Below are 27,214 nucleotides of genomic sequence, written 5' to 3'. Positions count from 1 at the left end.
GCACTTCTTCCTCAAATTCTGAGCACAGGCACAAGTTGCCTGGAGAGGTGGTGTTGTCATCATGCTTGGGAGATATTCAAAAGCCATCTAGACATGGTCCTGTGCAGCCAGCCCCAGGTGACCCTGCTTGAGCAGGGGACTTGGACAAGATGACCTCAAGAGGTCACTGCCAACTTCAACCTGTTCTGATTCTATACTTTTATTTGTAAAGCTGATTTTTCCCAGCATCTAAAAAGATTTAGTTCAGTGATTAGTAAATCAGGAAACAATTTAATGGTTATTCATACACAAAGTGTTTATTTACAAATATAAATACATTAATGCTACAAGTACTCTTGTCATATTCTTCATTATCATGACACCTTAGATAAGGATAACATATTATGCAAGTAAGGTGCCTTAGTTTTAATAGGCACCTGTGCAGACACTGCCAAAATTTAACCAAAACAAATATGGCACACATCGTAACCGATACTTTCCCATAGTTATATAAATTTTTAGTACTAAAAGCAATTGTACATTGGGTATTTATAGTTTTGGTCAAACAGATACAAGTTTTTATTATTTTTATCAAAGGATTAGTAGTTTAGTTGGTCACAAGTCATAACAGCCTTCTCACTTCAGTATTTTATAGGATCAATAACTTTTGGCTTTGCGGAGAACATTTTATTGTTTTGTCCAAGTCAATTAGGAAGTCATCACCAGCAGATATTGTCAGTGATCTGAATTCCATCATTTCAGTTGCAAGACAACCTTCAAAAAGAAGAAAAGGAATGAGATTGAAGTTGGATAACATCAGAACTTAATCAGTCTAGGAAATACAGCTTTTTGCTTTCTGTTACAGTATAATATGCAAGTGTATAAACATGTCTTTCCTCTGGAAAATACAGCATCCCTCTGTTTTACAACATCACACAACTAACACTTCCAGTAACTTTCTTTAGCATTTACTGCAAGCAAACCATTTCTCAGCTCCCTGTAATCAAAACGTAGAATACTTCCAGGCTCAGTGAGATTCCTTCCACACAAAGCAGAACAGAGGGACCATTTCTAGAGTGAAATCCTCCTTGTTGTGCACATAAAACTAAGGAGATGCCAACATCCCACAACTTTCAGACAGACCTCTGAACAGAACAAAAGGCATGTGGAGACTCCTGTCCTGGAAGAATCCTTGTTTGCATTGTGTAGAGTTCATGACAAGCTACTATTTTTATTTAGTTCTGGAGGAAAAAAATCCAGGGGAAAGAAAGCTGTTGAGGGCTCTCCTTTCATAAGAACACCACCTATATCTAGACTAATGCATTTATCTTACTGGGAACTGTGTAGTTATTCAGAAGTCTCACATCAGTCTCATTAAAGCAGCGGGTAGACATAATCTTATTGTATTTTGTAATTCAAAATACTAACAGCCCTATTATAACTTAGTATTTAACTCTATGAGCTATAAAACTCTTATTTTAAGTTGTTATATACTGACAAAGATTTTTTTCTAAGTGTTGGTCTACAGATTCCAGCTATGACATCATAACATTATATAAAATATCTAAAGAAAACCCTTACTTGCTAAATGTTATGAAGCAACAAAAAGCTGCTAACTTCTAAAACATGTTGATACAACACTTTCACACCCATCCTGCAAGATGTCAGAATTTCATCTCTCAGGTAACAGACTTAATACTTAAGATACTTTCAGATTTAAAAATAACAAACTACTTTCCTTTATAACAGAGACAGAATTAATACTGAGAGGCAACTGAACAAGGAGGGACTCCAGGATTCACAGTTAATACCAGAGTGCAAGTTACATAACACTTCTTTCCCTAACAATTTTTCTTCAAACCCTCATTTCCCTCAAGTCTTTTCTATTAAGAAATCTGAGACACTCCAAATAAAGTTTCACTTGAAATTTTCTTCTTTGGTTACTGTATTGGAATCTTTGAAACTTTTTTCCTGATTTACTATGCCATGGAAATTAAAGCACTTAGTCTCGACCAAACAACTCTCCCATTTGCATTTACAGCCACTGGCATTTTGTGAAGCTGGGGGAATACTGGAGTTCTCTCCAACCTTTCCAAATCAACTCTCATCTGAGACTTAGTCATTTAATTTGTTTCTCCTATTCTCACAGGAGTTTTTAATAGGGCTCTGAACAGACTATTATGCTTATCAGGATTCTAATTGCATTTTTTTTAAATTCTAAACTAAACTGTGCTAAAAAACCTCTGCAGTCTGTCCAAGATAGCCTGCCTTATGGAAGGCTTCCTCTAACTCTACAGTAATTTTGCCAATGAATTATTTACTTTAGGTCTTCAGCAAGATACCCAGAATAAACAATTTCAGTTAAAATAAAGTCAGTACAAGAAAAGTCAAGAGAAAAATATTATATCGGTAAAAGCTACCTTATTAGCAGCTTCCAGTGCATTTATTAGGTTCTGCAATTCTTCTTTATTCATCTCTATAGAAATTGGCTTAATTTCACCATTTTCTCTCACATCCAAATCAAGATTGAGAAGCGGCATTTGCAGCATGGAGATCTTATCACTGGAGAGAGCAAGCTGGGCAGATTGATCAAACAACAACAAAGTGTAAGGTGGAGTCATTAAGATTTCAGTCTTTCATAGCATCACATCTGCACTTTATACTGGATGTGTATTACCAGAACATCAACATGACAAAACCAACTTCTCACAAGTCATCTCTGCAGTTTTTGGTTTTGCTTTTCTTTTTCCCTGTTGTTGGGATGTTTGCTTGTTAATACCAACATACAAGGAACTGCTTGAGAGAGTTCAGCACAGAGCCACAATGATGATTAAGGGAGCATCTCCCTTATGAGGAAAGGCTGAGGGAGCTGGGTCTCTAGCTTGGAGGAGACTGAGGGGTGACCTCATTAAAGTTTATAAATATGTAAAGCGTGAGTGTCATGAGGATGGAGCCAGGCTCTTCTTGGTGACAACCAATGATAAGACAAGGGGCAATGGGTGCAAACTGGAACACAGCTAGTTCCACTTAAATATGAGAAGAAACTTCTTCTCAGTGAGGGTAACAGAGCACTGGAACAGGCTGCCCAGGGAGGTTGTGCAGTCTCCTTCTCTGGAGACATTCAAAACCCGCCTGGACGCCTTCCTGTGTAACCTCATCTAGGTGTTCCTGCTCCAGCAGGGGGATTGGACTAAATGATCTTTTGAGGTCCCTTCCAATCCCTAACATTCTGTGATACCAAAATACATAAACCCCTCTTCATAGCAATACATTTGTCAAAACAACTTGTTAAATTTACTGGGACACTACTTTTTTTGTATCCTAGGTGAAAATATAGGACATATTTGATCAGGACTCCTTAAAAATGAAGTATATGAATTCTTAAGTCACCATATTCAAATAGTTCTGGTAATCAACAATTAAGAAGGGTCTTATAGAAGGGGACAGCTGGGAGAAAGAGGACACCTTTGTGCATTTTTCGACTCTCTCTACAGCTGATCAAACACTGTTTGTCAGATACCCTATTTGATAATCACCGATGAAGAGTTTACATACTAATTGCGATTTCTGTTTTGTTTACTATTATACTCACTATAGTATAAATAAGGCTTTTAAAATATACTAAAAATCAAAGATCGGTTGACAATACTGTAGGTCAGTATTGTACACACATGTACCAGAAATCCTTATAACAAAACAGAAATTCAAAAAATCCTCCAGAAGAAAAAATTAAATGAAGCCACAAGCAAAAACCAGCAGTGAACACTGTTAGCAAGACATCAATCCCAACTAACAGTTCATCTGAAGCACAGTATGATGTCATATTTGCTCTTACACTATCTTGTCTGTTGTGGGCATTGCTCTTTGATTTCCAAAGCTGTTTGCTGCACAAATTACTTCACACTTGTTGAAATGGAAAACTATTTAACAGCTCTACAAACCAGTTTTATGGCTCCCATGGACTAACTAAACATTACTTATACTGTTTAAGTATCTGATAGTGCTTAATTTAAAGCAGTTGTGTCTTCATAACCCCAAAGCACCATTCGACTTCAGGCAACACAGTTATCATTGGCTTATTATCAAAACAAGTTTAAAGATAAATGACTTCAAACTAGTAATTAATGTTTATTGCAGGAATCTAAAATTTGACAAAAAAGTCAGGGAAACATCCTGAATCAGTATACTACTCTTAAAACTGAGTAAATATTTCTTTTTCGAGTAAAAATACTGTCCATTCAGGCCTCAAAATCATAACAGCATACTAAACTTTCATATGTTCCTGAAAAACGCTCCTTTTAGGAAAGAGATCGGTATTGCAGGTTCAAAAGAAAGGAGATTAATAAATAAATAAATAAATAAATACATAAATTTTACTTTACAGCTTATACAAATTTTTGGCAAGTACTCGATATGTTATCATGAATGTGCTTTTCTGATACCTATGAAAATGCTCCAGAACGAGCAGGTCTAAGGACACTATATCAATACTTATGTCTATGTTGGGAACACTTCTTTCAAACAACATTATAGCAACACTCTCACCTTTAACTGCCAGTCAAAATCCTGCAGCTGGGCACAAGAGATTGCATTTACGCTTTCCACTAGCGCATTCCTGATTTCTTCCTTTCTACCTTTCAGACATTTTGTGATTGCTTCTTGATGGTTTGAATTTAATGCATTTATCTGCTGAGCAGCCTACAAAAATAAAAATTGTGATTGCTTAAACTATGAACCACAGAAATAGCATGCACCACCTGTAATAACTGTGCTCCATAGATATCCAGGCTTCTACCTATATAGCTGTTATACTGGACTCCATGGTCTCATCTTTCCTATACTGCCCTCAGTGGCTGCTCTCTGTGTTTGATAGCTGAGTCACTATTTACCACAGCAACATTTTAAAAAATAATAATAATTTTATTGCAATTTAAAAGTAAACAGAGAATGGAGGCTGTATTGGCCGTCTCAGATGTCACATTAAAATCAAAACAAAACAACAAAAAAAAAAATCACACACACAACACAGGTGTAGCTCTGAAAGTTTCTGAACATCAGAGTGGAGATAAAATACATTAGCTTAGCTGAAACACGCATATTAGTTTCTAGATATTAACCGGTAGTCAAAATATGAGCAATGAGCAAAAGATGAGAATTAAGATTTCTGATAATAGAACACAGTGTATCTCTAAATGCTGCTAACCTTCTACCTATTTAGGCTTAGTCTGATACTATTCAAATGCTACACTGTAAAAAAACTTTAGTACTAAACAAACTACAAGACTAATCACTCCAGGACGATCTCTTAAAGTCAAGCCCAATCAGCGACTGGCCCTTACCTCTTCATCAGATATGTTTTTGCCAACCATGGTTTTGAAATACATCACTGTTTCTTCTAAAACCTCCATCCACTCCGACAAGCTCCAGATACTGCCATAATCCTGGTATCGAGGATACGCACGGCCACATATGCCATCAACTACTTTATGAAGGAACTGAAACAACATGACACATAACTTAATATGATTCTATCACGGTTAGCCTACACCAGATACAAGACTGATCTGGCAGTTCAGCTACCATCCCTCCCTTCACTGGGTACTGACTCAGTGCTTCATCCAAGTGCGGCCTGGGGACCATTCTAAAAAGTCCGAAAGAGTCAGTCCCTGAATATGAGCTGTCCTCCCCTTTCTCCAAAAGTCAGTTCACAGGCTTTGGCCACAGAAATCACAACGTGATTCAGATTGACCTTGGACTAAGGTTTGGACTTCATAATTTTGTGCAGAACTATGACGTGCAAACGAGCAACTGAGCTGCCACACAGGGCACCGTCACCTCCACACTGGGATCGCCAGGATGCAAAGCGCAACTCAAAGTGCAGATCTCCCAGTGTGTGGATCTCTCTATTCTCCCAAGCCACTGTCCTCTGGCACCGAGGCTTCTCTGTATGCCTGGTTTCTTGCTCTGCTGTAGTATTTTTTTCTCGGAACATCGCAGCGAGGCAAAACCCGGCCAGTCCTCTGCTTCCCCGACTAGCAGCGGCTGGCGCCTCTCCGGGAGCCCCGCACACGGGCCGCCTCCCCCAGCTCCGGCTCTGGGCGCTGCGCCCTCAGACAGCGCTGGGAAGAGCTCAGGGCCATTTCCAACATTCGGCCAGCAAAGCGAGCCCGGAGACCTCCGCCGGGTGCACCCCTGGTGCCCTTGGTTTCGTTTTGGAGAGGCCGGCGAGGCGGGGGGCGGGTGGTCAGCGCGGGCCACAGCCCCGAGGGGCCGGGGAGGGTGCAGCACCGCCCTGCAGCCCAGGAACGGCGGACAACGGACTCAGCTTCCCTCGCAGGTGCCGGACACCGGCACCTCGGCGGCCCCGCGGCCAACACCGCCCTCCCCAGCCCCGAGGGGCGGTACCGGACACACCGCGCCCCCACCCCCGCTTCGCTTCACGGCGACAGCGGTCGCAGCTCTTCCTGCCTCAGCGGCGCCGCAGCGCCGGTGCCACCCGCCCGGTGCCGCGGGGACCCACCTCGAGAGCCCGGCCCGCCGGGAGCTTCTCCAGCAGCCGCGGCATTTCCCCGCGCGGCCCTGCCCGCCGCGCACGTGACCGCCCAGGCGGCCCGTGAGCACGCGTATCCCCTTCCCCTCAGAGGCGAAGCGCATGCGCACGGGCAAAGATCCGCCCTCCCTCGCCCCTGGTCGCCAGTTCGAGTTCCGATCCCGGCGCCGCCGAGATTGTGTCTGTGCAACCTTCAGACAGGTGGCAAACGAAGTTGAACCCCCCAAAATTTTACGAGCTTTTATATGCAATAACACTTGAGCTATTTTTACATTCTGCCTGTTCTGTAGCTTTGCTTTTTCACTCTTAACAGGCTAAGTTTCCAACTGCGGGAGGACAGGAAGTTCAAGGCTTACAACAGGCACCACATCATCGCTGATATTAAAGGAAATTGAGGAATTAGGAGAAATACAAACTACAGAAGTCCATGCAGCTGGTACAGTGTTTACCATGAACAACTCATTTCTTGTTTCTGCTTTGCCAAAGTGGGAGTTCAATCCTAACCAGATGGTGGAAGAGGTATACGGAAAAGGTTTTAACATTAGCAATGACCTTTCTGTGCCATACGTTGATTTGACCATGAATATGAAAAAGCAAAAACGACACGACCACCTGTATGAGAACACCAGTACAAATTCAAGTCCCAGCAAGACACAAAACTGCACAAAACCTGATGTACCTGTAGACAGAGGTTATTCCACTGAAATCAGTAGGCTAAACCACAGACAAATAATGATGCGTATGTAAGTATAACACTGCGCTGTCAGAATTTGAAAGCAGCTACAAGTCTGTGCTGGTGAATATAAGGCTGATTACGTCAGTTCGCAGCACATCTTCTCCAAAGATAGGTATGTGGCCTTGTAGGAACAGTGTGGTGTGGGGGAGTTCTGGAGAAGAAACAAAAGGGTAAGAAGTGATTACATGTTTTGCTGTCTGTAAACTTTCAGATCCACCCAATTTCTTTCAGAGATGGCTACTGCTAGTAGAATAGATATATAACAAAGCCTTCTGGAAAATATATTCAATTTTATTATGGAGAAATTAGTTGAAGCTGCTGTTAAATTTCGCAGATAGCTGAAATTGAAAATAATTTTTTTTTTTAATTTTCAATAAGAATTTCCTTTATTCCCCTACAATTTGCTTTGTTAGATAATGGAAACTTAGCCAGCTATTTCTGTAGACTGTACAATGATGCACATTACAAAATGGAGCAGCAGGGGGAGCTTCTGCTCCAAACAAAACAGATACAGAGACGGCGCAGGGCAAGTATGAAAGCGATTCAAACTTGGAGAGAAATAAGTTATGGGGAATGAGGAGAAAGGCAATGAGTGCCCAGATCACTTGAAAGGGATCAAACAAGTGACAAATGCAAGAGAGAAAAGATGTAACATGAAAGCAAGGGACACATAAAATAGGACAGGGAACCACCATTCTGTCTGACACAATCTCAGTAAACACTTTAAAAGCAGCTTGTTTTTTGCAGGTCTGAAGAATAAAGAGTTTCGGTTTTCACAGATGTATATTTTAAAACAATATTTGGATTCAGCCCACTGAGGTATGAGGAGCAAAGTCAGACCATAGAAGGAAAACAGAGCTGTTTTGGCTAAGTCCATGTTTCTGAGCCCATGTGCCAGCTACAAAGCAGTAGGGCACATAAAGCTGGCCTTTGGCGGTTTGGAGTTTGTTTGGTCTTGCGTTATTTGGATCTGCCAGCAGGTCTTGTGCCTCAAAGATACCAGGTTTTCACACTTCAGTACCACAGCAGCAATAATCCACCCCTCTGAATGTAAGCAAGCCGTCAAGTAACCACAACATCAGAGACAGGGAGGGAAACTTGTGGAACACTAAGTAGGCAAGACACTCCAGGACAGCAAGAAAAGAAGCTTTATGTGAGAGAAATGTGGAGTGAACTTTGCATTATATTATCCACGTTGCTGCTGACTTATAGAAGGTATTGTTTGCTTTTACAGATAACTCACAACCTAAACTGCAGTAATTAAACGTATTTTAAAATTAATCCTCTTGTTGTTCCTTTTGTTGGAGGAATGGCAATAATTAAAACATTGGGAAATAATTTAATAATCAGACATTCTTAATATTATAGTAGCATATAGGTGTTTTACATCTGTCTAAGTATATCCAGTATGGCAATAGAAATAAATAGATAATTCTACATTTTAGCAACACAGAGAGGCCAGTAAATGGGATTTTTAAATGCAAGAGAAACATGAGGTTGCAGTTCAGATTATGCTGAGCTAAATGTCAGTTGCCATGGAAAAGGGAGGCCCTATTGGTCCTCCAGCCCCTGTTTCCAGCTCTGCTTCCTTTCCCCCTCCTTTTTGCCAGCATTAGGGTGACTGTGGCTGCAGGATGAAACTGCAACTGATATGGCTGAAAACTAATTGTTATGTTTGCACTGATTTATTTTTTAACAGGTTAGATTTCAGCCAGGTTGGAAGAGAGCAGCACTTCAGACAGAAGAGAACTTTGTTGTTGGGATGAAGGGGGACGCCAGAACTACCACTCTGGCAGCCCACACTCAGATGAAATTGGTCCTGAAACTACAGCTTGACACATGAATATTAATCAGTGAACCACTTTAATTATTAAACCAGGAATCTTGAAAGTGTTTGTAGAAGCTTACATATAAACATGCCACAGCTGAAGGAGATTGAAAATAATGTATCTCTATTTAATTTTTACACTCTGACCAGCCAGTGAAGTTCATAAGTGAGGCTGGATAAACAATACGACACTGATGTGCAGAACATCCTTTATCAGTTATTTTGCTCTTAATAATGTATAATAATAATTACTCGTGAAATTTAAGCACATAAATCCATGACAAGTTTTTGTTTTCTTCCTTCCACTCGTCCCATTCTATAAATATATCGCCTGTGTATTCGCTCTGTGAGATAGGAGTACAAACATGCTTAGTGGATACAGTCTGTGTCCATCTCTCTGTACTTGGCTCTATCTTCTCTGGTTTTTTTCCCAGTAAAGAGTTGTAACTAGAGGGGCTTCCTTAAATGTTCTTGATTTCATTTCTCACTTCAAAACTTCAAAATCATCTTGCTGGTTTCTGTAGCAGTTCTGCCCTTCCAACAGACTGCACTGAAGACCTAGCAATAGCTGTGAGGGACATCCATGGTTCAACATCACCTCAGAGACACACAATTTATATACCAAACTCTGTAATGCCTTTCACAGACAAGAACATACTGAAGTATTGAAGAGATAATTCAAAACAGCTCTGCTGCATTGCAAGATTTTCAGAGAGGAACTGGTGCTGCTGGACTCTCTAAGAATTCTTTGAAGTAGTAGATGGGAAAAATCTTGTACACATTATCCTAAATTAAAAAAAAAAAAAAAAGTTATTATCATAGTTTTTTAAAATATTTGTACTGTATACACCTCAACACCTGCCTGCCTGAGGTAGTGGAAGGACCAGGAGCTGGTGTCACACCCACTATATGGTAGGACAGAGGCAGGGGAATAGTTTAGACCAGAGAGTGACCTGTTCTATAGGGCAAGGAGCCTGTAGCTGGCTCAAACCATATACCCATTAAAGTAACAACTCATAGCTCAACACACACTGGAGTCAGTAACTGGTGCTGTATGCTCATGAGTTCCACTGGTCACCATCTTCTGTCCACAAGTGGGAGGCACAGACTTATTCTGGGACCTGGATGTCTTGCCTTTCCTCTCCTGCCCCGAGACACGCTTCTTTGCACAAGCTCCTTTGACAGGAGATGAAGGAGCCTTCGTCTCCCATCCTATGGGAGTGTCTGAATATGGTCCTAACTCTCCTTTCCTGCAATCCAGGAGCATAATTTCTTATCCTGTGTTCAAGAAACATGCAAAAGTGTTTGTTTTTATCTGATTCATTGCTATCATTTTATAAGAAAAAATCAATTGTTACCATTTCTATTCTTCTACATCCCTCTTTTCATGCCTAAGAGTTCTCGATGAACAGAACACCAGCTGTGCATCAGGACTGGAATTTTACTCACCATGTGCAGGTCAGTGATTGTAATGGCTGGAATGCAAAAAGACAACAGCAACAGAAAATTAGTCGTCACTTTTAGGGCAAATCCAATAAAACTATATGCCAAATGTTCTTCTCCTTCTCTAAGTTTAATCCTAAAATTTTAATATTAATAATGAATCGTAATAGTGTGTTGGTGCTTTTCAAAATTCTTTGGCCATTATAAAAGAAAATGCCCTGTGGCTAGACTATGGTGACTCTTACCCCTATTAGTAAACAACAATTAGCAGACACTGGAATATGCTGCATAGCAAGTTGCACCAACATATTGTAATAGCAGCGGGGAAGAAGTATTCCTAAAATAATAAACACACTACTAGGTACATCTCCACTCATTCACACAAGGAATGAATGGACTGTATTTATTATACGACCCCGAGTTGAGAGCTACTATGATAGTTACTATAGATTTTATTTTTCTCACACAATACTTTAAGGTAATGAAAACAACTGTTAGTCAAATAGTTATGCTGGCAAAACTCTGGTTTTGCTGACAGAGGTTGTTTCAACCAAGGTCATAGAAAGGGAAGGCAATTTTCACAGACTAAGAAAAAGCACAGTTGGGTGATACAGCTACGTCCATGGTAAGAGTGCTCTTGCCAGTACAGCACAGCAGAGCTTTTTTACCACTAAATCCCTTCCAGGGTAAATCCGGCCAACTTGATGCCAAGGCAAATGGCCATAGGATTTACAAGTCTTTCTCAGTTTTGTCAGTCTGTGGCCAGTTTGGCAGCACATTGTGCTGGCCAGAATGCCTGGACTTCTTTGGGGTCTCTAAATAACATATAAGGGGCAATTTTTCATATCTACCTCCTACTTCTGCCCTTCTCTTTTCCATGGGAAATAATAACAGAATAGACTTTGCCAAAGACATCCCTAGACTCCTATTAAACAACAAATCCTGTCTATCCATGTTTGTATCCAAGATTGGGAAAGTGGTGTCAGTTAGTACACTTTATACACATAATTCTCTTTGAAGGATATTTAACACCTTTTTTTTTCCTTTTCTGAGACAGACCGCGTGACTACCATACTTAGCGCAGAACTAGCATAAAGAAAAAATTCCAGCTGTGCCACTATGCTATTTCCTACCCACTTCATCTTCTTGCATCTGAGCTTCCCCACCTGCAGAATTAAGATAGTTATATCTGACTGTTCCTACAGGTGGTGTAAGAATCCATTAAGTTTGTGGCTTTAAACCATCATGTTTATTAACTTCAAATAGTATCTGATAAGAACCAGCAGCTCTTCTGTATTTTGGGAAAAGCAAAACCATGGCAGCAAGCCAGGTGTGTGTCCAGAATGACAGAAATTCTTTTTTCTTAGGAAACACATGGCAATATGATATCAAACACAGCAAATGCAGTGCTCACAAGGAATACAAAGAAATACACTAAAGAGGAGAAGGAGGCCAGGAAAAAATAATTTGATAGTGACATCTTCTCACAAAGCTAACCAAATGGTCACGTATTAATTTGAAAAGTAGATTTTGGGAAGCAGTTGTAAGAGTCCTGGGCAACTTCTTTACAGTTACCAACTTTTCGAACCTTGCTAACACAGTTTTATACCCTCCAGGACCCAAGACCTCCATGAATCCTGCGACAAATTCTGCTTTGAATCATATTACTGCAATTGCCCTTTTTCTTCAGCAAAAGAGTGTCTCAAATTAATAAATAAACAAAAAGAAGAGAGGCACACGGCGTACTTCTTTGCAATGGCAAACAATTTTCTTATGGCTTAGTCCCTGCTGAGTAAGGGAGTCATGCCAATTAAACCATTGTATCTCAGTTTGCCCATACATAATCTCCTTTTCTGGGTATTAAAAAAAGTTGTAGTTTACCTAAAAGCATTAGCAGCCAGCTGAAAAAGTCTAAAAACCCTCTGGCTCATGCACAAGTGCAAGACTTTTATAAGGTAGGAAAATGCACGTATTAATAATAGGGTTTGCATAGTGAAACAATGAATCTCATTGTGCAGATGACAATAGCTTTGATTGGTATTTTGCTCACACCAGATTTGCAATGGTTTACTGTTATTGCATCAGTAGAAATATTCTTAATTTTCAGTGAAGTAGCTTAGATGACATTTGCTTTTATTTAGGGTGACTCTGGAGCAAATTCCAGAGAAGAGCTCTCCATATAATTTCTCTTTGCACTGTGAAGACATGGTCTACTCATTCTTCTACAAGCCACTGTAAGGAATATAGTAAGGCATTTTCCTTTCACAGTTTGTAGAATATTTCAGGAGAAATCCTAAGCGACTTAAAATAGAAAATTTACAATTGTGTTATTTAATTTTCCTAGTTTTCCTCTACCTGTAAGAGGAAAATAAGGAAAAAATATAATTTGTTCATTCAAAGACAGAATTTTTTTTATATATGGTAATTACAATCCATTATATGACATAAAATACTAGCAAAGACTAGTTGTTCTAATATTGTCACGTATAGAATTAGTTAAAAGTAAAACTTATGCTTGCTTCTAAGTTCAAACTTGACCTACAGATATTACTGAAAGTGTAAATCTCTGTTATCTCTACCATGGCCATGGCTTTTCATTAATTAATCATGGAACTGTGTTGGACTGGGCTACCCAAGTGGATCAGAAACACACATATGGTAACATTTCTTCCAAGTTAGCTAAAGCCATGCTTGTTTTTGTCTTAGTTTTGATCTATACTTCGTCTTTATCTTGGTCTACAATTTTATCTTCATCTTGGTTTGCACTGGCTCTAGAAGCTAAGATGATAAAAATTCTGATGGGAAGAAGTTTCACCTTCAAAAGTGTTTATGTACATGTGAAACACAAAAACAAATTTTTATCAGTGTGGTGTCTTGTGGACACTTTCGATCTGATATTAGGTTTCCTAAAATTAGACTAACCATCATATGAAAAAAACAGCCTTGGATTTTCCCTTGTGGAAAAAATCAGTCCAAGTGGCATCTTCCTATCCATCTGCTGGATTGTTTTTATTTGTTCAATAAATGGATATTGTAGTTGTGACATAAATAACTATGTTAAAATAGAGAAAAATTTTGTTCAGCAGAAATTGTTAGAAAAACTGTAAAAAAAAAAGTGAATGGAAAAAGATGCTTGAGAAAAATTATAACCCAGACAATAACTTCCTACAAGCAAAGAAAGAAAAACGCAACATTTACTATATAGTTGATATCACTGACTCAGCCCATTTTACTAGCTGATAGAGTGGTTTGATAAAAAGAAGATGCAGAATTAAAGTTATTTTGTGGACCAGATAAAATCAACCAGTCAACTTACTTATATATACAATGAAGAGGAAGTCACCTAAGTGCCTATCAGAAGTGCATATCAAAAGTTTTCTGATGCACAGGAAAACTACAGCAGTGTAAACAAGCTAATAACAGGTTTACAGCTGTAGATGGGATAAGGCTGAAGATTAGCCACAGGAAATTGCCACACCACAGTAAACTGAAAAAGAAGGGATAAAGCAATTTATCCAAGTGCATCAAAGCTGTCTTTGTGAAATTCCACTTAGCTAGTACTACTTTCCAACCATACACACTTTCTCATCAGCTCAGAAGTAGCAGCATTAGATGGTATGTTCCTTTTCTTTAGAATTATAGTTTTGTGTCTTATTCAATGGGCCTGTGTTAGTTCAGCAGGATAGTGAACCTGTGTTGTTAAAGCTGGAGTCTCACTGTAGATGACCAATTTAGTTTCCGTCCTGTAGAAAGCACTAATGCCAAGATAAGCAGTAGCAGGTAAATTCCTGCTGCATAAGGAGCTGCAGTAGGATGATGATATCTCACTTAAGATGATTTTCTGCTTGTCCCGGTAATTCAGAGCCTGTTAAAAGTGAAAGACTACTTCAGATTCCTTGTGAAATTCCAGTTGATAGTTGCTTTCTGCACAATGGGCAACAGAAAGAAAATTCCTAAAACAAAAGTCCGGTCATCTTAGTGACTTTCAGGACGGCAGTTCCTAATACACATGATGGCCCAACCACACTGAGTGGTATATCAGTAAGTAAAATCAGTCAATAATATTAACTGCTACTGACTGCTAATAACTGTCCTCCAGCACTGGGGTAAAATGCAAGCTTCCTGATTCCTGGCATTCTGCAACTGGCTAAACCTAAGAGTATAAACCACAGGAAAAGTGTGAGGATCAAATGAGTGAATACTACAGTCGGCAACTTCCTTAAAACTTGTCTACCCAAGATATATCATAGCAATTTATCCAACATTAACTGAGGTCTGAATGGATTTGTTAAACTGTGTTACACCTTTGGCTGGACACTTTTGTTATGGATTTAGTTAGCCTTTCTTCGGTTTGATATAATTCATTCTTATCTAGTTTACTTTAGCAAAACAAAGGTGGATGGATAAACACCAGGAACAAAAAGAACTACTTAAACCATTAAAACAGTGGTCACTGCTAGTATAAGAGCAAATGGGTGTGAGATTGAGTTTAGAAGCTAGAAGAAAATTCATAACCCTCACAGCAACCATGCTCTTGAACAGTTTTCTAATACAGTAATATGAGCAAAATACCTGATTACTTTTAAGATAAAGCTCAGTCAGTTTATGAACCAGATTACATGGCATGCTTGCAGCAACAAGTGAATAGATTCAATGATCCAGAAGGTGCCTTTCAGGGAAGTTCCCATGATAATATTTGCATACCTACTCTACCTCTCTCCAGATTTGCAAAACATGCATAATATACCCAGAATATATTTCGCACTGTAAAAATGTTAAAAGAAAAAAGTTATTTCAAACTGAGCACGTAGTCTTAGAATCACTAGAAAACACTTTCACATTGTGGTGTTTATTATCCCTTGTTTCAATTTTTAATTCCTAACATGGAAGTAGTAATACCTTCTGGTCTCACAGGGAGCTGTGAAGGAAAATTCATGAATATTCATAAAATACTCACTCTGGTGAGGAACGCAATCACCTCACAAGGAAATCAATAAACGCATACAGATTTAGATGGTCCACGGTAAATAAAGGTTATAGGAACACACAGACTAGAACAGATAAACAGCTGTCTCATTCACTGTGCATCCATCATCCTGGAAACTGAGTTATGCTGGGGTCCTGTTAGGAAATATGTCCAAGGATTTTGTAGTGAGTGACTACCTTAATGCATATGCACAACAGACAGCTTTAATTTGCACTGGCAAAATATTGGTGTTTCACATATAACATCGTTTAGGACTGTAAATACATTATTTAGCCAAAGATCTTGTAGGCAATAATTCAATGTAATTTAAAATTTCTTTTTTTTTGGTGAAATCTCTGCTACAGTTAAATTATTTGAGTTTACTGCAGAGCTAAGGAGGAAAAAGGTGATTAAATTACTGGTGATAATCAAGTCCCTTTCTGGCTACAAATTATTATTAATATGCTATTCCATCTTCAAAGATATTTAAAGCAGTGTGTATATCATAGTATGTCACTATATATGCTGTAAATATACACCAGATCTCTCAGGTACATCCACTGACCTGATATGAATGAACCTTGTACTTGCTAAGCTGGTTCAGGAGCATCCACACTGCAGTAACGATAACCATCTATGTCTACAAACCCAAATCCCCACTGGCACTGCTATTTATGTGGATTTGGCACTGGAATGTCTTGGGGATCATACCCAGGTTCTTAGCATTTCATTAACTTGATGTGCTCTGGGAAATGTTTGGCAGCATGCTATGACAAATTTCCCTCTTCCTTCAAAAATCCATGGGAAAATTTTCAATCTGCCAACACATTTAGTTGACAGTTCCCATGATGTGAGTTCCTCTCTTTCATGTGTCTCAACCAATGCAAATACGAGCACAGCTGTATGAGCTGTTCATGCTTGTACTTAGAGATATTGCAAACAGGAACAGATAGAGGGTTTAAGGAACACAGAGGACCAGAGTTCTTCAGCTGTGCTGGAGTGGTGAATGGCTCTCATGTGTCCATAGTTTTTCCTTTTCATGTGGTGGTTCAGGAGTTAATATGAAAGACATTTGCAGATCTCTCTAGGAAAAAAAAGGATATATCTGTGTGGATGACATACAGTGTTTTTGTCTCCACACAGAAAAGTTATCAGTGAGATTTCTGAATCGAGTTATTATCTCTGGTGACTGTCTTCTTTCTAGTTACTCTTCCATAGAATACTTGGGAGAAGACAGTTTGATTACACTTCAGATGTGCTGGATGGTTACTTTGCATGCTTGGGATCAAGACCTTTTGTACTACTGGACAGTACTACAGAAGGATAAAAGTAAAAACAAGTATGTGTAATGGCCAGGTCAGGTGCCAGTAAACCCTCCCACCGACCCAATCAGACCAACCTCTCTGAACAGCTCATACACCCTGATTCAACACAGCTAATTAAACTGCACAAAGGGCTGCACTGAGGCAGCAATGCTCCTGCTGGCAGCCAAGCCAGCTCATTTACAGTTTGGTCAGGTGTTTTTGCAGTGCACTGATGTGCAGGCCAAAGGGAGGCAACGTTATTGCTGGGCAAACAAAGGAAACAAAATATGCCTTTTGTAGTCACAAGCTTACAGAATGGACTGACATGCATGAAAAAATATGAATGGGAAATGTGGAATTCTGCATATTAATTATTTACAGCTCAAATGTGATTACAGAAGAGATGGCTATTTTGTTAAAAGCTTTATGATGTTCTCTTCTTCCTCAAAACACCTATGCTAACCTGAAAGTTCCAGTAAGTCCATACGTTAGCCAACTAAACAACAGTAAAGTAACTGTCTTCTGGCAGACCTTTTACCACCTTGTCTTTTGCAGCAGCTTGCTCTGCCCTCCTCAGAGCTGCATCCTCTTCCCTACAGCACCTGAACCAGCTAAGGTGGTGGATCCTGCCAAGGAAACAGATGAACATCGTATCTTTTCCTGACCAGAGGAATAAACCTGCATAACTTTAAGGTGGCAGTTATGGACTTCCTTCACATAGATGTAATTTTATTTCATGAGACACCCCAATAAGTTTTGAAACTCCTGCTGGCCATATGGGCACTTCAAAGAACAGAACTGAAGTATTCTCAGTGTGTGGTGGGAATTAATTGTTGATACTGAAGAAGTACTAGTAATTCAGTACACTTTAGCAGGAGAGACCGAGGGGTCTGCAAATAACGTTTTCTGGGTTGTTGTGGTTTTTTTTTTTTTCGTTTGTTGGTTTGGTTTTGGTTTTTGAGGGGTTTTTGTTTTGTTGGTTTTGGTCGTTTTTTTTTTCTTCCTGTTTCAGCAGAAGATGGTCTTGGAGTAGGAATCTTCTCATTTTCGTGTAAAGGACCATGTGATTTCCTTGCAAGGGGCAGCCTTCAGGAGTGCTCTGGAAGGCAACAAGAGCAAAAAGGACAGTGTGGAGCTTTAAAAGGGCTATTGATGAAACAATGCACTGAGGTTCCTGATGGCAGTGAGCTGTTAATGATAATTTGGGCAGTTTCTCAGTAGCCAGAGGCGTACTTCCTAGAAAACAAGAGAGAGTGTTTGCTAACCTTGATTAGCCCAGTGGCTAGAAATTTGATTTAGACAGGCGGAGCTGCCTTCAGTGCCAAACTGTCCTGGCAAAAGATCAAGAAAATCAATTTCCCTGACAAGCTGTCAAGAGTGTCAGGGTCTGTCACAGCTGCACTCCTGCCACGGCCTCCCTCTGCTGAGGCCTCAAGTGGAAAAAAAAAAAAAAAAAAGCAAGCCTTTAAATGATAACTAACCTTTGGATGGGCAAATGGTGCGGTCGATGTAGGTTGTTCGTTTTCCACTTTGAAAACTTATCTCCTGAGCATAGCTGGAGAAACACGGGTGCACAACTGGAGACGCCTGGCACGGCAGCCCCTTGCCTGCTTAGTCATCGTGCCGGCCTGGGGAAAGGGCTTGTTCGGCCGTACCCCACCTCGCCTCCCGAAGCAGCAACCAAAGGCCTAAGCCCACGGCAATGGGCAAAGCCCCCTCACCCGGGGCCGTGGGGTGTGCGGCAGAGCTGCTTTCGGAAGGGCCCCCGCCGCAGCCGGGCCCGGCGGGTCCCGCCTCAGTCACTCCCCGGGAGAGACAGAGCAGAGTGGGACAGAGGCGAGAAGGGCGGCGAAAGGCCAGTAAGGGCAGACTGAGGTGCGAGAGCAGCCAAGGACGCTATGGAAGGGAGGCGGAGGTGGCAGCAGGGCGCGGCACAGCCGCGGGGGGCCGGACAGCACCGGCGGGGCGGGGCGGGGCGGGCGCCGGGACGGAGCGAGCGCGGCGGGGGAATCGCGGCCATGACGCTGGGATGTGCGCGGTACCGCCGGTAAGCCGGCCGGGCCGGGAGGAGTGGCAAGCAAGGCAGGCAGCCTGCGGGGGCGGGTGCGAGGCTGGTGGTGCGGGGCGACACTGGTGCGGGGCTCCCGGGCCGAGACCTGACGGGAGGGAAACGTGGAAGCAGCGGCCGTGCGAAGAACACGCAACTGTTTCTCGAGGAGGCTGTGGCGGAGCCACTCGTGTCGCCGTACGGCCATGGGGACAAGCGGGGTTGCTTGCGGCTGCCACCCCAGTGCGAGAGTCGCAGCTGTCGGTCTTCGGGCCGGCAGCGGCCCCGGCTCCGCGGGCAGCCCGGTGCCCCCCGCCGCCCGGAGGGGAGGGAGGCGAGGCTGCCCCTGCCGGGGGCGCCGCTCTCCGGGCCCGGCGCAGCTGCCTCAGCCCTGCCGGCGGCCCGGGCGCTTTGCCCGGGCAGGTGCCGCCCCTCAGCCCGAGGGGAGCGTGGAGTGGTGCGCTCTCGGCCTGAAGGGGCAAGGTCGGCACAACCGAGCTGTCGGTTTTCACCTCCCCGTCGGATTCGGATGTGGAGGGAGGTTCCCCCTTCCTGACCCTGAGTGACATTTTGAAAGCGAGAGGGGTCTGGTCCGGGCAAGTGCTGAGGCGGCCGAACCGGCCCCCTGCAAAACCCGGCGGCTGAAGCTCAATGGTACCGCGGCCGTCGCGGGCAGGTGGAGGGGGTGGTTTGTGCTGTTAATGCTTTTACATGTTCCCTAGGCTTTGCCTACGTTAATCTCATCGACTGAGCAGCTCTGGAAGCAGACCAGAAAGAAAAAGTAGTTAAGACCTTGGCTCCAGAAACAAAAGCCTTTGTTTTAATAGTTTATGTCAGTGATTGGGGGAAAGGGTGTAAGCTTTTAAGTACTTTACAGATTTAAGGCAAGGAAGTAGACTGAGGTTCATATAAGTCACAGGAAAACTGCTGAAGGTTCAGGAAAGTATGGAGGGGTGCATTGTGCACATAGTCAGTTACAAGGTTAGGCCACAATAGTAATTACTGGGCTTAGTAATGAAAAAAAGTTAACAAGGATGGGAAAGAAAAATAAAAGTTCCTGAAAAGAAATTACTGTTCTGTCAGAAGTACAGCTACTAAAGAAAAATGTACTTTTAATATAAAAATGTATGTTATTTTTGTACTAAAATAATATGTATGGGGTATTCACATCACCCCAGTGACCACAGTGTTGGCAAACTGCTTATTTAAAAACATTTATCTTCATATCATCACCATGAGATAACAGTAGTGTCATTACCCCGGTTGCAGAAGAGAGGCACTAAATGGTTTCCCCAAGATCAGAGTGGAATTTAATTCTCTTCACTCCCTTGTGTGCCCCAAAAGCTGGTTGGAAGCCATAGTTTTAGGCTGAATATTTAGCCTGTGGGCAGTACTATCTACAGGAGCAAAAGCTAGGACTGACAGACAAAGATCACATTCTTTTGTTAATTGCCACTGCTGAGGGTGATCTGAATTTCAAAGGCAAGTAGCCACAGCTGATATTTCTAATGAAAACTAGACCAAAATCAGGACTGAGTGTCCTTCCTAAGTACACAAAGACACTCACTGTGATCTGACATTCCTGTCCTACCTCCCTGTGCCAACATAAGCACTTTCACAGCTGTAAGCTGGATCAGGAAATCCAATTATATTACTGTCTGTGAGTTAGTAAAAGGTCTTGAAAATCGGTGAGTTAAACCAGGTTCAGTAGATGTCAGATTGTGAAGGAATGGATGAAGCCAGCTTGGAGCAGGAGGTGGGAGAAGCAAGAGCAAAGTCTTTCAGTGTTAGCTTTTAAATCAGTTGAGCTACTCACGACACTGCTAAAGATAGTGCCTTAAACAGTTTTGAGGTTATTAGGGTCAGAATTTCAGCATTCTTAACCTCTGCATTTTTTCTAGGCTCCTATACCTTTAGGCTTAATTTTTAATAATAAAACTTTTAAAGATACACATTTGTAGTTGAGCTCTCTTGCAGGCCTGAAATGTCCTCTCAAGAGGCAAGTTTTGTAGTGTTGCAGAAACTTTCTAGTGGTTAAAGTGGATTCACAGGTTATTCCTGTCAAAACATCCCCAAGCAGTAGACAGGTTTTATTGCTCCATGGTGAATATCTGATTGTATTCCTGAGGTTATAGAAGAGTCAGTTTTATCAAAAATTCACTGTTGAAAAAAAAAAAAAAAATCAGTGTTGGAAAATTATGTTCAGTGCTGTCTTAAATTCTCTTGAACAGTGTTGTGGCTCATGACTGCCTGTATCACACCTAATTGTGTTCTCTGTAGTGATGCTTAAAAGCCCTGTCTTGTCCATATAAAGTCAGAAACCACCAATATATACTGATATGCTGTTAAAGATGGATATAAATACTGGCATACCTTCTGTTGTTACATTAGTGAAATAAAAATACGTTCATGTGTTCCAGGTACAGGGACAATGCACAATTCCTGTTTTGGATAGCTAAGAATTAAAATCAGTGTCATGAAATATTAAGTGAAGTCTTCAAGATCTGAGTACAATAAACAATACTGGAAGAGAGGTAAAAAGATAATGGACATGAAGATGAGTAAGAAAGGCAAGGGCAGAAGCAGCAAGATTAAAATATATACATGTACCATAAAGGATTTCATGAGACTGAAAGGAAAACTAGACACCTGTATAGTTTGAGTCTGACCCTCACAACTGCCTCTCTGAAGGGATCTCCCACAGAAAATTTTAAACAGCCAAGGAAAAAATGTGATGCACAGCTTATGTTCTAAAACAGCACTGTTGTTTGCAGCTGGACTGCATGTGAGGAAGATGCTTTACTGATAGAAAGTAAGAGCTATGTTTATGGACAGCAGTTGTTGCTGACCCTACAACACAAATACATTGGATCAGCACAACAGCATTGACAATTAAGGTAACATTAAAAGCTGTAACATTACTATCCCTTTGAAATATGCAGGTATCTCACATAGTTTTCAGCTCCTTAAAAATCAGAAGGCTGTATGTGATTTATTTGTTTAAGATACACTTTCAGTAAGTATTATTGTAGTGAGCTTAGGGTAGCGTTAGTCTGTTTCGCTGAAGCCCAGTGAAGTTGCACTGCCACAGGCCTTGACATGAGCCATCTGTGTGTGCACAGTACTTGAAGACTTTCATGGAAATCTGTACTTCTGGTGGCTTAGCTGCTCTTAGTTATCTAGATGTTAAGTAGCTCAGCTTATGCCCACATGGGTCACATTCACATTTCTGGCTTCCAGTGTTGGCAGAGAAGTCTGCTTAAAACCAGGTGGTCTTTAAGATTATATCAAATCTAGTATAGTCACTTGAAGTGAGCTGTGGAGGATTTTTTTAATTTGATCTCGTGCTGTTTTTGTAGACCTATGTATAACCTCCTTTCCCTGATCCTTTGAAGAACCCTAGAGCATTAAACCCGAAAGCCTCTCTGGATGCCTAGAGAGTATCTGGAACTCTTGAAAAGCTGATAAAGTAGGTATCTTAGAAAACCAGAAGAATAGGACTATTCAGAGACCTAACCTAGGATTTTGGGAACTCAAGTACAGTTTCTTGTTGTAACAGTTACTTTTACTATAAATTTCAATGAGTACCCTAGCCCTTGTCTACACAACAGCATTTTGGCCCTTCAAAGAAATCAGCATAGTTAAAAACCAGCAATACTGCCAATATGGATCCATTTCCTTTAAAACTATTTACTGTAACTTAGGAAGCCTACAGTGAGTACAAAAAAATTGTATCCTTTTGCATCATATCAACACCAGGATAATTTTTTAACGTGTCCCACACCTTAAGTATAACTGTGAAATGAATGTGAATTTCTTGCATATCAAAGCATCTGCAGTGATTAAATGCTGCATGGCCAGAAGCTACGCTTGCGAGAAAAAACAGTCATAAAAGAGCAAGACTTAATGTGGAAGGTTTTGTTTTATAGTTGTGAGAGACCGATGTGGCACATGAGAACAGGGCATCAATCAGAACTTTTCTGATGAATGGAGAAGAGGATGGAAAATGTTTGCATAAATCATAGCTCTGTAGAGTCTTCAGTTTTATTTTGAAGCTGGTTACCTGGTAACCAGAAATCCATGATTCATCTGGGTTTCAAACCTAAAATTTGGTATTATGTGGTTCAGTTGTGTCTGTAGGTACAAGATCTGATTTTCATCCTAAATAACTCACCCATGGTCAAGGAGATTTTCAGCTTTTATGTACTGCTCCCACACTGCAGTACATTAATTGGCATGACCGTGTGTATGGTTTACAATTAAATTACCTTGTGATTGACCTTGTGTCAGGGCTTTGGCACTTCCTGGGTTTTAATGCAGCCTGATTGTTTTTTGTTGTGAAGAGCTGCCTGTGGATGGCTGGCTTAATGTACTCACAATCAAGAAATTTCTTTTCCAAGATCAGGCATTTCAGGGCTTGAAGGTTTTCAGACTTTATGAATATAGCTCAGAATATATGGTTACGAATAACTACATATTTTTCTTATGATTGAAGTTTTGATTCCTGCAGGTTTTTGGCTGTTCCATTAATTGGCAGCACAAGTCTCTTATCCAGATCTATTTAGCATATTAGGGTGTCTCTGCAGATTTCATATTGTCTTTCAAAGACATGTTACAAACTTGTGAAATTGCATGATACAGAGAAAGTAGCAAACCTTAGGAGGAAAGAAGTGTTTGTTCTTCAGAGTGTAAGTTAAACTTGAGGCCACATCTCCCTTAAGCTTCTCTGTTGTCTAATAGTTGTGAGTTTTCAAAGATGATTAGGAGGCATATTTAACATTTAGCCTGTATAGTTCTGAGGGTGTACTCCAGTCATAATGTAGTGACACAAATGTTAGTGAGCCTGTGCAAGTAACACTTATTGGGAGGATTAAATAGGACTGTGTGTGGATCAGGGATGATCCACTCTCCCACAGCTTTGTGCAGTTTGGCCTCAATCTGGGTTAGCATTTTTTATCTTTCCTGGTCACCCCAGAGTCTCAAACCTGCAGAACATCCTGATACATTCAGGTAGGGAGCTAGGAAAAGTGGTGTTGCTGAAGAGATGCATTGTCTGAAATGCTTCTTTTTTTAGGTGCTGTAGACATTTTTCAGGTAAGATAGTGCAATTATGGTAATTGCACTTAATATTTGCCAAGAATCAGTTTATTACTTCCTACTGGAAACAGGACCAGGTGATACAGAAGGCCTCCTGCACATGAAGTCCAAATAGAAACTCACACTATATGCTTGCATGTGCCAGAGGTCTCAGTACTATTCTTGTGAAATATGTCAGGTGTATTTAACAAAGAATTTTCTGAAAGAACAAGCACTATTTAGAGGTCACAGCAAAAGAAAAGGATGTTGTCAGAAGGGAGGAAGGAAGTGGTCAAGGGAAGCCAGGGTAAATGGCAGGGCACTTCATGTAACATGTGAGCAAATGACCACAACATAATTGTAAGGTGCAGTTCCAGAGTAGTATAAACATTGGCTAAATTATCTACACATCTGTTTTTCAGACAATTTTGGGAAAGAATCTGGTATGAGAGAGGTCAGTGATTGCCAAGTGATTTGCCAAAGGCTACCAAATAGTATTACCGAAACTAAGGAGTTTTTAAACTCAACTCCATCTCCCTGCAGGAAAGCTAGGAGCAAAGGCTTGCATGTAGATATGAAGGTGATACTTCACAGGATTGGAGGCTGACAGAGCTTAAAAGGGACAGTGAAAGGCAAGTGATGAGAAAATAAAACAACGAACAACTTCTGGACGTGAAATATATGTACAGGAGAATGCTTATACTGGGCTATACGGTGAAAGGCCCTTTCAGGGCAGGGTATGGACCACTTGAAAATAGGAGTTTTCTCAGAATTGCCACTAGCAGAGAGTTATTAAAGGCTTTTTTCTTGGTATATAGGATGGTCCAACATGGGTAGTATATAGTGTTGATATAGTGTCCTGTGGTAAAAATGACACTGCTGTGCCTTGCTTTTACAAAGATTTGACAACCAGCTGTTGCATGTTAACCATATCTAGCCCTCCCAGTTTTCCATATCTCAGAGTGCTTTATGAGAAGAGGAAAGAATCAGAGTACATAAGGGAACTGAGGCAGAGGGAAAGCGTATGTTATGTCCAGTGTCAGATAATTACCTTCCTCATTTCATCATGATCATGTGACATTAGTGAGCTTGCTCCAAAAGCTTGCCTTTTTGCAAGTAAGACGTGTCTTGCTATTGCCATTAGCAAGATCAAGTTAGTGTTCACTTGATTATATAGTGTGAAAATGAGAAGAGTCTAGCTTGTGTGATGCTGTCCTGAAAACTTAGAATATGATCATTTAGGTTTCCTGTTTTCAAATACGCAAACATTATTCTTGGGATTTTTTTTTTAACATAAACTTATTTTTTAAAAATACACCTTTAAAGATACTGCTTCAAATTCACTCATCTTGTGGGTCTTTTGCCAGTGTTTAAAGAAACATCTGCTGTTTTGTGTTACAACTTCAAATTCACATTAGCTGGAGAACTCAAGATTTACTATGAAAAATGACATGACGAGGATCAAATAATGTTTTAAGGTATTTCTTAGAAAAAATGTTTAAAACATCTTTTTCTGATCATCAGCAGCTTCATCCTTTGCAACATCTAACATGAAGTTGATGAATCTCCTTTTGACCTCCTTCTAGCTAACCAAGGAAAAGATGCTTACTACTTTACAACCCAAATTTAATGATAAAGAAAAATATTCAAAAGAAGAAAAACATGCAAAAGAGATTTCTGAAGTTTGAAACCTCATAAATCCTATTTTAAAATGGAAGTGCAAATGATTTTAAAAAAGCCAACATCATTTGCAGACAGTAGGTCAGTCAAATCCCAGGTGAGTCAGTGGGTGTTGTGGCAGAGAATGAGATCCAGTTATTTTTTTTTTTTCCCAACATCACAGAATCACAGAATTGACGGGGTTGGAAAAGACCTCAGAGATCATCGAGTCCAACCCTTGGTCCAACTCTAGTCCATTTATTAGATCATGGCACTAAGTGCCATGTCCAATCTGAGTTTAAAAACCTCCAGGGACGGTGAGTCCACCACCTCCCTGGGCAGGCCATTCCAATGCCTGACCACTCTCTCTGTAAAGAATTTCTTTCTAATATCCAGCCTAAATTTCCCCTGGCAGAGTTTAAGCCCATGCCCCCTTGTCCTATTGCTAACTGCCTGGGAGAGGAGACCAATCCCCACCTGGCTATAACTTCCCTTCAGGTAGTTATAGAGAGTGATGAGGTCACCTCTAAGCCTCCTCTTCTCTAGACTAAACAACCCCAGCTCCCTCAGCCTCTCCCCATAGGTCTTATGTTCAAGTCCCTTCACCAGTCGTGTTGCTCTTCTCTGGATCCGCTCCAGCACTTCAATGTCTTTCCTGAATTGAGGAGCCCAGAACTGAACACAATACTCCAGGTGTGGCCTCACCAATGCAGAGTACAGGGGGAGAATCACTTCCCTTGTCCTGCTGACCACGCTATTTTTGATACAGGACAGGATACCATTGGCCTTTTTGGCCACCTGGGCACACTGATGGCTCATGTTGAGCTTCCTGTCAATTAGTACCCCCAGGTCCCTTTCTGTCTGACTGCTCTCCAGCCACTCTGCGCCCAGCCTGTAGCGCTGCAGGGGGTTGTTGTGACCAAAGTGCAGCACCCGGCACTTGGCCTTATTGAACTTCATCCCATTGGAATCAGCCCATTTTTCCAGTCTATCCAGATCCCTCTGCAGAGCCCTCCTGCCTTCCAGCAGGTCGACACTCCCTCCCAACTTGGTGTCATCAGCAAATTTGCTGATGATGGTCTCAATCCCCTCATCTAAATCGTCAATAAAGATGTTAAACAGGACTGGACCCAACACTGACCCCTGGGGAACACCACTAGTGACCGGCCGCCAGCTAGATGCAGCCCCATTCACCAGCACTCTCTGGGCCCGGCCCTCCAGCCAGTTCTTAACCCAGCGTAGAGTACACTTGTCCAAGCCATGGGCTACCAGCTTTTGCAGGAGTATATTATGGGAGACAGTGTCAAAGGCCTTGCTGAAGTCCAGATAGACCACATCCACAGCTTTCCCCTCATCCACCAGGTGAGTTACCTGATCATAAAAGGAGATCAGGTTGGTCAGACAGGACCTGCCCCTCCTAAACCCATGCTGGCTGGGTCTGATCCCTTGTCCATCCTGAAGGTGCTGTGTGATTCCATTCAGGATGATCTGCTCCATAACCCTGCCAGGCACCGAGGTCAGGCTGACAGGCCTGTAGTTGCCAGGGTCAGCTTTGCAGCCCTTTTTGTGGACTGGGGTAACATTGGCCAATTTCCAATCATATGGGACCTCCCCAGTGAGCCAGGA

General features: G+C 41.3%; 2 protein-coding genes and 1 long non-coding RNA gene across 9 annotated transcripts in view; 1 reads left to right on the top strand and 2 right to left on the bottom strand.

Moving 5' to 3' along the window:
* Nucleotides 1-277: 277 nt before the first annotated feature.
* On the bottom strand, nucleotides 278-6,627 carry COMMD8 (COMM domain containing 8). 2 transcript variants are annotated; one of them, XM_082050974.1, is made up of 5 exons: nucleotides 6,500-6,627; nucleotides 5,319-5,474; nucleotides 4,525-4,677; nucleotides 2,400-2,555; nucleotides 278-753 (listed from the first exon to the last, which is right to left on the bottom strand). In XM_082050974.1, the coding sequence occupies exons 1-5, from the start codon at nucleotides 6,542-6,544 to the stop codon at nucleotides 733-735; spliced, it is 531 nt and encodes a 176-aa protein (XP_081907100.1). In that variant the 5' UTR covers nucleotides 6,545-6,627; the 3' UTR covers nucleotides 278-732. The 2 variants fall into 2 exon arrangements, with proteins under 2 accessions (XP_081907100.1, XP_081907099.1); XM_082050973.1 differs by lacking the exon at nucleotides 278-753 and having other exon boundaries at nucleotides 2,352-2,555.
* Nucleotides 6,628-6,843: 216 nt separating this feature from the next.
* On the bottom strand, nucleotides 6,844-18,664 carry LOC309438948. 3 transcript variants are annotated; one of them, XR_014183897.1, is made up of 5 exons: nucleotides 18,288-18,664; nucleotides 15,494-15,657; nucleotides 10,543-10,568; nucleotides 9,346-9,879; nucleotides 6,844-7,416 (listed from the first exon to the last, which is right to left on the bottom strand). It is a non-coding gene; the product is annotated as an uncharacterized lncRNA (long non-coding RNA). The 3 variants fall into 3 exon arrangements; XR_014183898.1 differs by having other exon boundaries at nucleotides 9,752-9,879; XR_014183899.1 differs by lacking the exon at nucleotides 6,844-7,416 and having other exon boundaries at nucleotides 7,572-9,879.
* A 120-nt stretch (nucleotides 18,665-18,784) lies between these two features.
* The window catches only part of ATP10D (ATPase phospholipid transporting 10D (putative)), a 49,561-nt gene continuing 41,131 nt past the window's right edge, over nucleotides 18,785-27,214 (top strand). For all 4 annotated transcript variants that reach the window (XM_082050295.1, XM_082050293.1, XM_082050294.1 and 1 more), the window contains exon 1: nucleotides 18,785-18,853. The gene's annotated coding sequence lies outside the window, so the exon portion shown is untranslated. The remainder of the gene's footprint in view (nucleotides 18,854-27,214) is intronic.

Source organism: Streptopelia decaocto (assembly GCF_964273445.1).
Source record: "Streptopelia decaocto genome assembly, chromosome: 4".
Taxonomy (NCBI): Eukaryota; Metazoa; Chordata; class Aves; order Columbiformes; family Columbidae; genus Streptopelia; species Streptopelia decaocto.
Note: the sequence above shows the minus strand (reverse complement) of the source record. Positions and strands in the feature narration are given on the sequence as shown.